This window comes from Haliotis asinina, chromosome 12 (genome assembly GCF_037392515.1).
Source record: "Haliotis asinina isolate JCU_RB_2024 chromosome 12, JCU_Hal_asi_v2, whole genome shotgun sequence".
Lineage (NCBI taxonomy): Eukaryota > Metazoa > Mollusca > Gastropoda > Lepetellida > Haliotidae > Haliotis > Haliotis asinina.
In genome coordinates, this window is record NC_090291.1 from 49,197,244 (window position 1) to 49,212,355 (window position 15,112).

At 37.9% G+C, this 15,112-nt stretch overlaps 2 protein-coding genes across 2 annotated transcripts in view; one reads left to right on the forward strand and one right to left on the reverse strand.

Annotated features, from left to right (window-relative positions):
* Window positions 1–604: 604 nt before the first annotated feature.
* LOC137258745 (guanine nucleotide exchange factor MSS4-like) lies at window positions 605–1,896 on the reverse strand. The gene is made up of 2 exons (XM_067796434.1): window positions 1,686–1,896; window positions 605–882 (listed from the first exon to the last, which is right to left on the reverse strand). The coding sequence occupies exons 1-2, from the start codon at window positions 1,824–1,826 to the stop codon at window positions 643–645; spliced, it is 381 nt and encodes a 126-aa protein (XP_067652535.1). The 5' UTR covers window positions 1,827–1,896; the 3' UTR covers window positions 605–642.
* A 295-nt stretch (window positions 1,897–2,191) lies between these two features.
* The window catches only part of LOC137258818 (PSME3-interacting protein-like), a 28,399-nt gene continuing 15,478 nt past the window's right edge, over window positions 2,192–15,112 (forward strand). The window contains exons 1-5 of the mRNA XM_067796514.1: window positions 2,192–2,265; window positions 5,849–5,995; window positions 7,167–7,259; window positions 8,747–8,867; window positions 9,973–10,119. Of these exons, the coding sequence (XP_067652615.1) occupies window positions 5,863–5,995; window positions 7,167–7,259; window positions 8,747–8,867; window positions 9,973–10,119 (494 nt within the window). The 5' untranslated portion in view covers window positions 2,192–2,265; window positions 5,849–5,862. The remainder of the gene's footprint in view (window positions 2,266–5,848; window positions 5,996–7,166; window positions 7,260–8,746; window positions 8,868–9,972; window positions 10,120–15,112) is intronic.

The window sequence follows — 15,112 nt, forward strand, 5'->3', positions numbered from 1 at the left end:
AGATTTCCATGTGAAGATCAAATTCTCATATATTTGCTCGAGACAAAAAGCCTCAGGGCATTTTCATTCCTTTTACATGTCATTTCAACATTTAAAAAATATCTTTGCAAATTTGGATGACAATCACTTATCTGTATAAAATAACAATCTGCATTCCAGAAAAAATATATATTAAATGATAAAAGATATACCCTAATACATATAATGGAATAACCTTGTAAAAATTATACTGGTACAGTGGTAGATATGAAGCTTGTACGTGGACATTCCAAATAGTACAAGGCAGTGTCAAGCCCTTTAGTAGCTTCCGTTTTGCAACCAGTCACAAAAGGAAAACAAATGAAAAGTAGCGCTCATATTATTACGAATATCTGATAAGTTAATAAGTAAGGACAGAGAGGAGTAGTCTCAAATTAGACTTCTTACGTTCCATTTGTAATGCCCAGGAAAACTGATACTTCTTTATATGGTGACTGTCTTATAATGAATAACAGTGGATTCTGCATATGATGATCAATGAAAGTAGGGGAATGTATTTCATTTTCATCTTTAACAAGAGTAGACTTCATAATCTGGTTGTTCTTGTTGTTAATTCTGATTCAACAACAGTCTATTACACATGTTCCTAGTTCCAAGCTGGTGTTAAACATGTTGTACTCGGTCAAGTGCAATGTAGAACGCCTTCTTGTTGGTCAAGTCATGCCAGCCTATAGGTCCAATCTCACAGTCTGCACATATAAGATACTTGATGGAGCCCACAGTGTTTGAGAAACCCACATTATCGAAAGTAAACATGTCCTCCACCAACCAGTAATCAGTCAGGGTTTCTCCATCATGAGGCTGGCTTTCTACTTTCTTCTTATACATATATGGCAGGAAAAACTGAAAATAAAAAAAACAATAATACAGGTCATTCATAGTTCTAGAGTTCAGCATTACTGTATGTGCACATTTGTTGCACAACAACACAATTATTAACATGATTAACGTTACAGCTGTTTCATGGACATAGTGGCAGCCTGTAAATAGACCACACAATCCTGTGATTAATGCTACACTTAACTCCTCGATGACACTGATGACCGTAAGGCACAAGCCTAAGTACCTAATTCATTAAGCTGTCTCTTACTGACCATGATGGTGATTGAAAGGGAACACTTCTACCTTTGACGTGTATGAGTATAATATGCATAAGTCTCACTGCAGCACTGACCCTAACAGTTTTTGTGGAGCAGTTTAGAAACCTCATGGAATCAGCTTCTTCATGATTTACATAGATTAAAATAAATATCTGCCAGGCACTTAAAGCCTTTTCTATATTCAGCAGCATACACAGCATTAAACATCTGTCTGGTAGAAAAGACTCAGTATATTTATGCATCACTAAAGTTACCTTTCATTACTGAGAACACTGGAAATTCCCTAATCTGATTAAAGTCTCCTTTAACGTTGTGAGGTTACAGAAAGTCACAAACCGAGGAAAAAGTACACACAAACATAGATGTCTGCTATTACTTTTCATGATATTCAATCAAACCTGATTAAGGTGTATGCAATTGCAATATACAAGCAGTAAGATCTAAAAGTTCATTCTGTAGTTGTTCTGATAATGACATGAAATATAGCAAGAACTTCATGTTCTGAAAGAACATATACATGGTATTAAGCATGACAATACTGTTTACCTCTTTTTCAGTCAATGTTGCTTGCTTAGGTGAAAGAACTAAGCTTGGGCATCTTTTACAGCAAATCTTTGTCTTGTTCTTCCCGTTTTCAATCAAATCACCCTTGCTGCTTGTGACAGAGGATGACCCTTCTGCCATCATGAACGCTCTGATCAAGACTAAAGTATGAATTTATTATCGCAAATACATTCCGCTTCTTTTCATTGACGCAAACGGAAGTCGGAAGTGAAATTCACCTTGCAGCATTACACGCGAAACTTGGTGTTTGTTGATATCTAAAGTTAAGCAAAATATTAAAACGAATTCGATAATAAAATAACAAATAATATTGTGTTTGAGTCAATGCTTTATCAACGAGGTTCTGTGAATTTTGGATGACATATAAATTCTGACAAAGACCGTCACGTGAATATGACTGGATCTGCAGTTGTAATTCTTTCCCTAATATTCGATAAAATATATACCTTCTCGGCGCAGTCCACTACATGCTTCATTTTTTCGAAAGTGAAACCGCGCGAAATGTACTTCCTGTTGTAAACACGACAACGTTTTAGGGATTGTTTCGAAAGGCTGTTCACCGGTATTACTTTTTAATTTTTATCTATTCACATGTGGAGAAATTTGAGAATCGTTTGTAATAGTCACTGAAATCTTTGCTTCTTATTAATTGCGATGACTGGTAGAAACAAGCGCAATAATCTTATCGTCTGATGTGCGAGTGCCACTAGTCCTTGTGACTGGCTTGTCTGCATTCCCTTTCAACCGAACTTAAGGATTGCTAGTACTAGCCATGATATATCGTACATCTTGATATTTGCAGGTTTGCTATATAGGTTGCAATGGATGGACAAGCACTCCGCATTGTGTCCGTGTCCCCGAGGGTCATACTGATTTATCGTTTCGCCCCGAATCTGACAAAAATGATGTGTATCAAAACGTTTTCAAAACCGGTATCGAAAATCAGACAGTTTAGAACAATTATTTGGGGAGGACAGCACATTACTGACCACACCTTTTCAGTTTAATGACAGCTTCAGGGATTCGATGCGTTGCTGGATTACTGTCTTTTATTAATTAGTGACATAATTTGTGGATGATTTATTTCGGGACCACGAAGGTCATCACAGTTAATGAGTTCTTGTGTAACTGTTATTGTCACAGCAATGAGGCCCAAGAGTGAAAATTAAAACAAACCATTAAGCAAATTTGTTTTCATTTCTCATGAGTACAACCCCACCCCACCCCCACCCCGCACCTTTGTTTCTGGGACTGCTCTTACAGGTCCAGGATATGGCAAAATATGTTTCAATTGGATATAATCGAATTAACACTGTTCAAAGGTATGATCTAATCATAAACCCTCAGGATTCGGGAGGGTTGTTTGCCTCTTCCTAAGATGTTAGCTGTCAGCTTCCTAAGGATTGGACAGGGTACCAAACCCTAACCCTAATGACTGGAAAGGGTACCTTACTCTAAATCCTTACCCTACGGAATGGGTGCAAGCCTCTAAGTAACCCTTAAACTAAATTATATCCTAAACAATAACTCGAAGAATCATAAATGGTTCTTTGCCTCTACAAGCCACTGAAAAGTGCTGGATAGTGAGTCAAACAGCGATATAGGAAGACATCAGATGTTCCAAGAGGGCAGACATTGTGGCTTGGGCTGTGCCTAGTTAACTGCCTTCGACCTATAATTTTTTCTTTATCATATATCAATGAGATCAATTACATTTAATTTTTATCCATTTTATTCTTTTATTAAAAACAATACCGCCCAGTGTCATATCTGACATCACTGCCACAAGTCACATCAGGTTAACTAAAGGTGGACAAATCTAAATACATGCACATCTATCAAAAGACACAGACATTCAGACATCACCTTTATTGAGCAGTGTTGTTTTCATTCTTACCACTTTCATTGCTTATAGCTTAAATGCATAAAAAAATAAACATTTTTGAAACACAATTATGATTTATTGAAGACATATATACATTGTTGATTATGAAGAAACAAATAAACAATATCATTAATGTACAGTTGCAAATCAAAAGTGCTAAATTTTGTACTTTTCTTAACTATGTTAACTATGCTTGAAGCAAAGCACCGGGGATACTCGAGTGTAACGAAGAGATTTAGTGGCTGGTTCATTAGCTGAAACCCTCAGAACTCTTTTTTTTTATGGCATATAGTCTGATAGTTGATAAGGTCAAATTTCATGTTATCAGTGATTGAACATTGTGTATTGCGAAAAATCCATTAGCAGACAAGCAGGCAGACACATTGCTGTCAGTAAAACTGACTTTGAGTTTTGTCTGTGACAGAGGCTGCTTATTACAATCAACATGTAGTTTTTTTTGTAACAAGTAGATCATTTACTTGTTTGTGTACACAACCAAGATTAGACTACCATTGCTCATAATCCTGGCATCCCGCTTCAAACTTCGTGAACCTATTCACTGAGCAAGCGCTATGTACGCTGCAAGGCTGTTACACTTTGCACAGATTCATTGAATTGAACCATCGACCTTCATGAATTCAATTTGTTATTCGTGGTCACCAGAAGCAAATATTAATGAATATTTACAAATTTGTGTGTTTTTCTTGAACCATTATGTCATTTTCCAAAGTGAGGTAAGCAACAATGGCCTTGAAGTAGCACAAGTTATGTTAGTTTGCAAACGAGGCACTTGTTTGTTGGGACGACTTAACACTGAGTCTTCCATATTGTACATAAATCACTTAACTGTAATATATGGTATTTGTGAACACATATTTGTATTCATTACACAATATTCACGATACATATCATATTCATCAGATAGTGTATTCATTGCAGCCCTTGTGTACTGTGTGGTGAACTTAGTGAATCGTTTGAATTACAATTTCGCTGTTTTCTTTTTTCATCATATAAGTTTTCATCTTTGTACTTGAATTTACATTTTTGATAATTCATTACCATAAGTCCACACCAAAAGGTATCAGAATGTGCAAGGTTGTGTTTTTCATTGCATGTAAGCTTTAATAAAAGAACGCTCTAACAGTACTAAAAAATGTCTTCAGCGGTATACCTTTTTGTGTGAAGATCCCATTCTGCTCCGATACAACAGGATGAATAAAATATCCATGACAACATAACAGAATCTCCCTTTTTTTACTTTTAGAAGTTCCCAATTTTTTTATCAAAAAGTCAAACGTACATCATGCATCATAAGTCATAAGTGATCATACATCATAAGTCATGCCCCTGAACGCTTCCGATGTTCATATGTAAACAACCTCCAGGGGCATGATTTGTGATGCTTTTTTGCAGTGATGATCTTTTCCTAAAAAAATAATCTATAGCTCCGACAACACCTCATACCTCAGCGCATTCAACACGGATGGTCAAAGATGGATAATTATAAAAATGAAAACAGTAGAAACTAAAAACGAAACTCACGGAGACGGGTGCTCCTTCCAGTGACGCCATGTTTTGATGTGCGAGTTTCAGGACGCGACTGACAAATCACGGAACGGAGCTGAGAAATCTCCGAAGATGGCTGAGCATGTTTCAAGTATTACCAACATTGCTTCCGATGAGGGCGTTGTGTTTATGTTATTACCACTAAACTACCAATAACACTGCAATATGTTTCACGAGTGGGCTTCATTTGTTTACATTTGACTTGAGATGCAATTCCTTCAAATTTGCCGTAATTCCTTCAGTTACTTAGGGGGACCTGAGAATGAATGTGATGATTTCATGCATAAGCTTACACACCAAATTTATACATTATTCATATAGTAGGACAGCACACTGACATGGCATCATCAGATTGTTGTCAAGATTTCATTTAGCCCTGAGCATGCTGGAGGGTATATCAGCCTTTTGCATCTTGATTTGGACTCACAGAGTCCTTAAAGTCACCAACAGTTGCTACTATTTAAATGCTGCTATTCCAGATTGTTCCAGAATCATTTGAGTCCAATTTTGTACTGCTTCATACTTAGCAGAATAACCGTATTCCCACTCTAAGGTTTGTCTTTTTAACGATAGGTGTCTGTAAAGTTTTACTGTTAAAAATGGGAAATTCTGTAGGAAATGTTTGTGATCAGTTCATTATTACTATGAAACTGAATGTCTTTATGAAATAATTTATTTCTTTGTATCTTTTTAGGAATTACATCAACAATGAGTTTTGGCGGACAGAGTACATCGTCTGGCTTTGCTCTAAAGTCATTTGTCACAGAGGATGAAGTGGAGGAGAGAAAACGTATTCGACAAGAACAGTGGGAGAAAGTTCGCAAAGCTGATGACCCTCTAGGTATACGTCATGTACAGGAACTGTTAAGTCAGAATTATATTATAAATTCTGAAGCATGGATGGCGGGGTAGCCTTGAGAAGCTTTCTCTCATCACCTGGAACACCAATCATTCATTTCCAGTGTGGGAATACTTTGTTAAGCCCCTCTGTGGTGTTCAAGTCGCAAGTTTTGCTCAGTCAGTATAGCATCATGCTCATTGAATAACTCACTCAGTAAATGATGCGGAGGGTAGACTAAGCATGTTTGGGTAGAATATGCTTCCAGTGCCTTTTTGGCATACCCAGCTAGCATGATTGTCATTTCAAACTAGTGCTTATGTGAAAAAGATTCCTTGATTTGGGATACAACTACAAGTGCTGGAGCAGTTGATTGAATAATTGGTCAATCAAGCAATCTCACTAATGAGAGCAGTTATAGATTTTTGGGAGGCTGATCAATATTCATAAAAATATAACTTCAGGAGAAAATTTTCTTATTGTTATGTCATGGTTGAGACATATACAAATGATACAGTTTCCTGACTTATAGAATGCAGTGTAAACAACATACTCTCATGTTCATCTGAACAGTTGGTATCCTCGATCGTCTTGATCAGAGTTTTAAACAGTGCCTGTTCCACAATCTTATGCACCGGGGAAGATACGGGGTAGAGTTGGTCTTCAGTAACCCATGCTTGTCATAAGATATGAGTAACGGGATCAGGCGGTCATGCTCACTGACTTAGGTTGATGCTCATGCTGTTGATCACTGGATTGTCAGTCCAAACTCAATTATTTACAGACCACTGTCATATAGGTGGAATATTGATTGCTGAGTGCCGAAGGAAACAACAAACCAAACCCCCATCAAACCACAATGTTACGATTGTGTCCCATTATGGTGAAGGAGTGCAGATTACTGTTGCAATCTGTATCTGGTCCATTACTGAGCTCTGATTAATGCTCTGTATATGCTCTGTCCATTTTTGTGTCCAGACTGTTTGTTATTGTTCATTCATATCTCGTCTACCCACATGGTCAAACATGGCGATAATAACCATATCATGATAGTTGGAATAGTAACTCCTACCAATAGTAAGATAATGTTGCTATGGTTACCTACTTATTTAGAGTGTTTATTTGCTATATTGTTCAGTAAGAAAGGTGAATGATGTGTGTCTGATGTTTGCAGAATGTCCAGAGGAAGACACAAGATCACTGTACGACAAACTCCAGGAACAAAAAGACAAGAAACAACAAGAATATGAAGAGCAATTCAAATTCAGTAAGTCATTTTTAAATCATTTTTATTTTATTTATTTTTTGGTACATGTCTGTGATCTTTTCAATATTGTCTAAGTACCCAAAACCCAGTCACACTGAAGAGGATCCTGCTGCTGGAAACTCCTGCAGGGACATGCAAATGCATGCCATGTCAGGATATCACTTTTTTTTGCACATTTTGACTGATCAAAGTTTTCTATTCAAAATTTTTAAACTGCATAAAAGAAATTTGTGAAAGTCTAATACATGGCTGAGGTTGTATGTCTATGAGTGTGTTATCTGTGTTAGGTGTTTATTGTATTGTACGAGTTGTACATCCCGCAATTTTGAATACACCACTTTGAAGTGCCATTGTTTTTCTGCATCTAATATATACCCTGTTCATGTTTTTGGATTTGTCAGCATCATAACCTATTCTTGTGGGCTTCACCAAGGGGTAAACATGTGTCACCTGCATCAATTTTGTCATTGCTTGCAGATCAGTTGACACAACTTGATATACCGGAAGTCACTTGAACATTAGATACTGTTGTATGCCAGGTACTAGCATTGCAGATCTTATTCCAGCTGTCAGCTGATTGTGTATATGGAGGATCTTTAGGAAAATATCACTAATTGAATTTGGGAATCTCTACATCTCAGTTGATAAAATGTGATAACAGATGGACCCTTCTGGCTTCAGTTTACAGCTTGTTCACCTTGACCCGAGCTACTCATGTATGCATATGTACATATGACCTGGGAAGTGAAATGGCACTGACTGCATTAAAATGGGGGAGCAGAGAGTGTTATTGACGTTGCATTTGTGTGAAATATGTGAAATATGCATACATCAGAAACATGAAATCAACTGTAGCATCGTCTTTAAAGAAAGACAGAACATTGCTGACAATTTCTCAACACTGAGAGTGAGGTGTCAAACAGCAAACTTGTTTTGGCTGTTCGGATATGCTGACAATCAGTTGACAAAGGTGCACCCCTTCACCATAACAGACCCAACCTGTTATGACACAGTCACACAGTGTATTAGTATTCACTTGATCAGGTCAAGTTGAACAAGCTGTAGTGCTTTGTTACTTGCACTGGTGCAACCCAACACTACAAAGTTATTAGTATACTAGTGACTTGAAACAGCTAAATCAAAACAGAATAAATCAACAATAAATATATCATTATAAGCAGAAGTATGTCAGGTCATCTTTATTCAAAACTTTGAATAGCTGTGACACTGAAACATTGCTATTTATAGACCCGTTTCAGCTATGACAGCTCTTATAAACAGGGATCAGATTCGTCTCTGTGGTGCTATGGTTTCATTGGTACTGCTTCACAGAAATATATTTATGTGCACCAAACCTGACATTTTAATACACTACACTGCCACTGGAATTTGGCTGGTGCAACTATTTTGTTGTCTTAGGTTGCACCTGGTGCAAGAAGATTAACATCTCTTAAACATTCATTCAGAAGGTAGAACACTGTTGATAGGTAATGCCGTGAAGGGTCTGGAGGATGATGAAGCAGAGTTCCTTGATGAAGTGTCTCGGCGCCAGATGCAGATTGAAAAGGAGAGGCTAAATGAGGAGACTTCTATATTCAGGGAGATGAGAATATCCTGTATTTAACTGACCAGCTTTGTCAGGATTGACAGTGCTTGCGGTTCAAAAGCCTGATGAGCACCTGTACTGAAATCTATGCTTGTAGGTTTAAACAAACTATAAAACTTCCACAGTTTGCATGTTCTCTTTTTGCTTTTCATCTACATTGCCCTCAAACATCGTGAAATACTTTTCAAATTTGTTTAAGCATACATTCCCTCACATCCTTGTTAACTTGCCAGAGTTGTGTAAAGCAATGTTTTCACAGAGTTGTTCCCCTTGGACTAAGTTGGGCACATGCACTCAGCTCATGTCCTATGACCGGATTTTAAAGTTAATAACTTTTGCTTTGCCATGATGCTAGTGTCACAACACAACTATTAACCAATACCTAAAATGGTTTACAACCATTCATTAATCTCAATATGCGATGAATCATGAGCATTTTCAATATGAAAGGTAACACTGTTTCTCAAATTTATACCATCAGTGGATAAAGAGGATTATAGCAGTTTCAGATATGACAGCTAACATTAGTATGAGAAGTGGTGAACTGTGTTTCAGCTGACAAAATACTTAGAAAGAAAACCTGATGAAAACTAACATCATAGAGATGTCCGTGATGTACACTGATGCATGAAAACTTTCTTTTCATGCTCATGTCAACCCATTAACATGGTAAGGATCCACATTACTGAGTTACTTTAAGCAAATGATGTTGATCTCTCTTTCTTTGATAGAGTGGATCACTGTTCTATGGATAACTGTCGGTGATATTAGAATCTTGTCTCATATTGACCGACCTGTGAAGATCTGGGGTAGAATAGGTCTTAAGCACCCCATGCTTGCCTCAAAAGGCGACTATGCTTCTTGTAAGAAGTGACCTACAGAATCAGGTGATCAGGCCAGCTGACTTTGTTGACACTTGTCATTGGTTCCCAGTTGTGCAGATGGATGCTCATGCTGTTTGTCATTGGATCATCTGGTCCAGATTTGATTATTTACAGACCATGCCATATAGCTTAAATATTGCTAAAAGCAGTGTGAAACTGAACTCTCTTGCTCACTCTGTCACTGTTATTATTATTTCTGAATGTGATTCCTTGACCAACTGTAAGATGCAAATGTGGCCAAACTCACAGAGAAGGCTTCAACAAAAGATGGAGAGAAGTCAACAACGGCAGCAGCAGCAAAGACTGCAGCGATGTCCTCCAGCAGAAAGTCACAACAGTCCTTGTTGTTGGGAGCTGTTAAGAGGAAAAGGTATGTTTCTTCCTCTCAGTTACAATAGATAATACTTATCTTCATTTATTCCAAAGAAGGAAGCAGGTTTAAGTTTTACAACGTTTACAGGTTTGCAGGTAATTTTCATCAGATGGGATAATTTTCATTGGACACTTTGCAGTCTATGAAATATAGCTTATAAATTCCAGCTATTTAAAATGTATATTGTAAGTGTAGGTGTGGTAGACTCGCATTGAAAACATTCACCTGGATTCGAATCCTCCATAGATACAGTGTGTTAAGCTCATTTTCGTGTCCGTAATGACAGTGATAAACTAAAACTATAATCTCTCCACAATCCATCTATCCAACCCTGATCTGTTACATTTTCTACAAGGGACAAAGGGGTAGCCTAGCGGTTAACATAGTTAAAGCATTTGCTCGACACACAGAAGACCACTGTTCAATTCTCTACATGAGTACAATGTGTGAAGCCCATTTCTTGTGTCCCAAGTTGGGATATTGCTAAAAGTGCTGAAAAACCCCCCTCCCTCACTCTACAATTGCCCTGCATCTCATGACAACACCCAAACTTTCCATATCTCTAATCAGTACTCCCCATCACCGGATTATGAAGATGGCTACCATTACCCATCATCAACTTGACTCTAACATTCCCCTGTCTTACGAAGTTCCAGTCATGTCTCCAGGTTGACCTCTAAACCTATGGATCCACTGTCTTATGGAGCTCCAGTCTTGGCTCCAGTCATGTCTCCAGGTTGAACCCTAAACCTATGGATCCACTGTCTTATAAGCTCCAGTCATGTCACTAGACTGACCTTTAAACCTATGGATCCTCTGTCTTATGGATTCTCTTCGTAGAGAGGTTATTTGTCACATCTTCCTACGAACCTTTGTTCCAATACGGCCCTTGAATGGTGCAAATGTTCAGGGTAAGTGATTGGTTGCAATCAGATTTAGTTACCTCTGTTCTAATTCGGCCCTTTCATGGACCAAGCGTTCGGGATTCGTGGTTGGTTGCAATCAGATTTAGTTGTGCAGTCAGCAGTGTTGTTTCAAAAGTGATCCTTTGCTTGGTAATATCTGTATGATTCCAGAAAACAGTAAACTCTTCCCCAGCACAATGCACAAACGTTCCTTTTCGACAACTCATTTGTGTAATTGCGAATCAATGGCATCTCCATTGCCTTCGTTGACAACGGGCATTCTGCTTTTAAATGTCATGTGTGTCACATCAACACATGTCCACGGCAGAGGAGGAATATTTGTGGCCCCAGATTTGCTTGCAATATAGTCAAGTTGGATCTAAGTCGATGTGACACATGCACACTGATTGGATGGAGAGAAGGGAGATAATTCATGTTGCGATTTTTTTACCACTTGGGAATTTTTCAAGAACCAGGAAATATGGCAGTATTAGAGTAGAGTAGTCTGTCGTACAGACCCTGAAGTACATATATCCAGGAAAGGCCACGCAAGTCTAGAAAATGTGGCAAGTCTAGATTTCCATAGGAAAGATAGTAATCTCTGTGGGAAAAGAATGTGCCCTATGAAGCTCCCATCAATTTAGCTAGTCATGCCTGGAACCAAACCAAAAGGGTCGAATAAGTCAGCCTTAATTACAAAGGTTTATGAAGGTGTCTGAGGATTTTAATCTCTGGAATTACATCCAGGCATAATTGTGCAGACTTTTGACGGCTGCAATATCACAGAGTGTGGCATTTAACAAACTAAAATTAAATAATTTTTAATATTATTTCCACCTGAATTTACTCATAACTGCAGTTGTCCATTGCTGTTACCTATCATGTTCAATTAACTACTGACTTCCCTTGTTAAGTGTCCACCTGACTTATCTTATCATTGTTGTTCTCACATGTTCAGACATACGCTCTTTGCATCTTCGCTTTCATTCAGCTGATAAAGGAATGTGCTCCAGAACTTCATGTTTCTTAAAATACAGGAGTTGACGTCCATAAACTTTTCCCCTTTATGGGTATCTCTTCTAAATGCCATGCATGTTATATGCATATCTTCTTAATACAGGAGTTGAAATCCATACATTTTCACAAATGAATGTATGCAGTGTTGTTATTTTGCTGAATGACAGAAATAGCAGAAATGGCATTTGCATTTGAATCGTATGTCAGCCCATGAAAACCTGTGTCACTCACAGCAGCACTGCAGCTCAGTACCATGAGGCCATGCCTCCAAATGTGATTTCAGCGCTTAAACATGGACAGTTTGTGCCTCAAACATGCTAACCCTGTCTCATCCCTGGAATGTTAACCCCCTTGCTTGCTGTATCATACGTTTTAGCATGCTTCCATTTTTTTGCTCAATTTAAAGTTTAATTTTGGTCGTACATTTGTGATTGCCTGGTATTTTTAGTTTACTTGCCAATTAAAATCATGACAAAGTACTGGCATGGAAATAGGGAATTCACTTTGATAAAGAGAATTTCACTTTTATTTTAAGTCCGCTGTTGGCAAAGAAAATAAGTAAGCTCAAGGCAAAATTTGCTGTAAGTAAAGTCGGTACTTTTTTAATAATCAGTAGTGTAGGTAAAATGCAGTGTTGGAAAAGTCAAAGCCATTGAAAAGTTAAAACGAGGAAGACAAAGTGTACTGTAGACAAAGTTAGTTAGTGCTGTTGGAAGACACAAAAGGTAAAGTAGGTACTAGGCACAGAAAGGAAGCTATACACAAAAGGTAAAGTTGGCACTTGACAAAGAAGGTAGGGTTGACTCAAAAGGTAAGGTAGGCACTGGGTAAGGAGGGAGACTATACACAAAAGGTAAAGTAGGCACTAGGCAAAGAAAGGAAGCTATACACAAAAGGTAAAGGAGGCACTAGGCAAAGAAGGTAGGGTTGACACAAAAGGTAAAGGAGGCACTGGGCAAAGAAGGTAGGGTTGACACAAAAGGTAAAGGAGGCACTAGGCAAAGAAAGGAAGCTATACACAAAAGGTAAAGGAGGCACTAGGCAAAGAAGGGAGTGTTGATACAAAAGGTAAAATAGATACTATAGTGAAAGAAGTAGGGGTCACACAAAATGTATTATTGTAAAGCAAGCACAAGGCAAAGAACGGCAGGGATACTCTATAACAGGGATTGGTCACTCGCTTGCTTTCCTTACCATTTGTACTAATTAACGTGTGCCTCGTCATGCTCCACTGCACACGTCGACTTGGTTTGTTCTCAGCGCAAATCAGCTGCGCTTAACAGTATTTCAACCAGTTTACTGTCGGAAACTATCGGCATCTCCCGGAGTAATACTCGGTAAATTGGAGTAGGCTCCCCTGAATGTTGTCACAACAAGCTGGTTACACTTCCTGTCGCCGAATGATGCATGTGTGGATTAATGAGAGGACTTGAGAATGTGTTTACACATTGCCTTGTTCAAAGACTCTCTGTTTATGTGACAATTTTGATACAGCATTCGAAACGATCGCCAGCCCAGAGGCCCAGCGTCGGTTGTTAATGTATCAGGCCAACAGTTTCAGTTATCTGCAGGCCCATGTGGTCATCTGTCAATTAGATCTCATTTCTTTTCAACTAGCATCGTGCCATAATTTGTATTAATGTTCAGGAATTATCCTTGAACCCTCATGTTAGGATAACTTCCAGTTTCACTTCATAGTATTATATATTCAGTGCCGCATAGGAATGTCAGCAGTCTATAACTAATGTAAACTTCTCTGTGCTCCATACACTTCACTAATGGATTTTGTAGGGACTGTGAAACTCTCTACAATGAAGACTATTTTGTTTTCATTGGTTTGATTTCAACAAAATGGGTATGCAGACTTTAAAGACTGCAAGTGGCAGCAAGCCCTGATGGCCAAATGGCAAACTAAAGGTTATTATGTTATTATATGTATGTGAAATGACCTGTTACACAATTAAAATGTCTCATTATGTTTCAGTGGTTTTCTGTTTGTGTGGAATGCTTAGGCTGCATAAAAATATGTTTCTCAGGCACATTCTTTTCAAAAGTGACGAGTAAGACTTTGATTTTTAATTTTTGATAGACAAAATGTGACGAGGGAGGAACACATTTTTATTTCTTTTTCCTTCAGGAATACAGTTTGGAAAGTTAAGCACATGTTAATGAGTTGTAGATTCAGTCACTCTCATTCTTACAGACACTCAGTCTATAATGGACAAATGGACGACCGTGGCAAAGTCGAAATTATTTTTTTTAAGAGGGCAGTTAATGAAGATGACCAGATGTCTTCCTGCATGTGCGCAATTGCATGGATACTGACAGAATGTCAACTGACACAGTCACTCCCCCCTAAAAAAACAGAAAGTTTAAAACCATCACAAAGCGTTAAAAAGTCCTTTGCAGTTTTGTCAAATATCAACAATAGTTTCAGAACTAAAACATTCAAGCATCAAAGGCATCCATGGCAGATTAGAACAGATCAGATATGTCATACCTCACACTTTCACCAGATAGAATATTCCCCTCAATACTTAGAGGTGTATTTGAAAGAAATGAATTTTAGGACGACTAAACACATTCAAACATTGGCTTGTAGTAATGAGTGATCAGATCAGATCAACGATATGTCATATTTTTCACACACATGAAATACTTGTGAATGTATACACCCTACCAATTATTTTTTTAATTCATAAAATCATCACTATTACTTCCAAACACCTCTCACCAGATGGAACTTTTTTCCCTAACAGAAATTAAAGGTTTGTGTGAAAGAAGTTTTTTGAGCAATAACTAGAAACACTCAAAAAATGCTGTGTAGTATTTCAATGGCGGATCAGAACAGATCAGCGAGATGACACGTTTTTCACACACATCAAATAAATACTAACAATATGTTTAGATTATCAAATTATAAATATTACCTGCAAACACCTTTCGGGTCATTGTATATTCCCCTCATAAATATTTAAGGTGCATGTGAAAGAGGTTTTGGAGCAATAACTAGAAACACTCAAAGTTATACTATTTCAATGGCGGATCAGAACAGATCCGCGAGATGG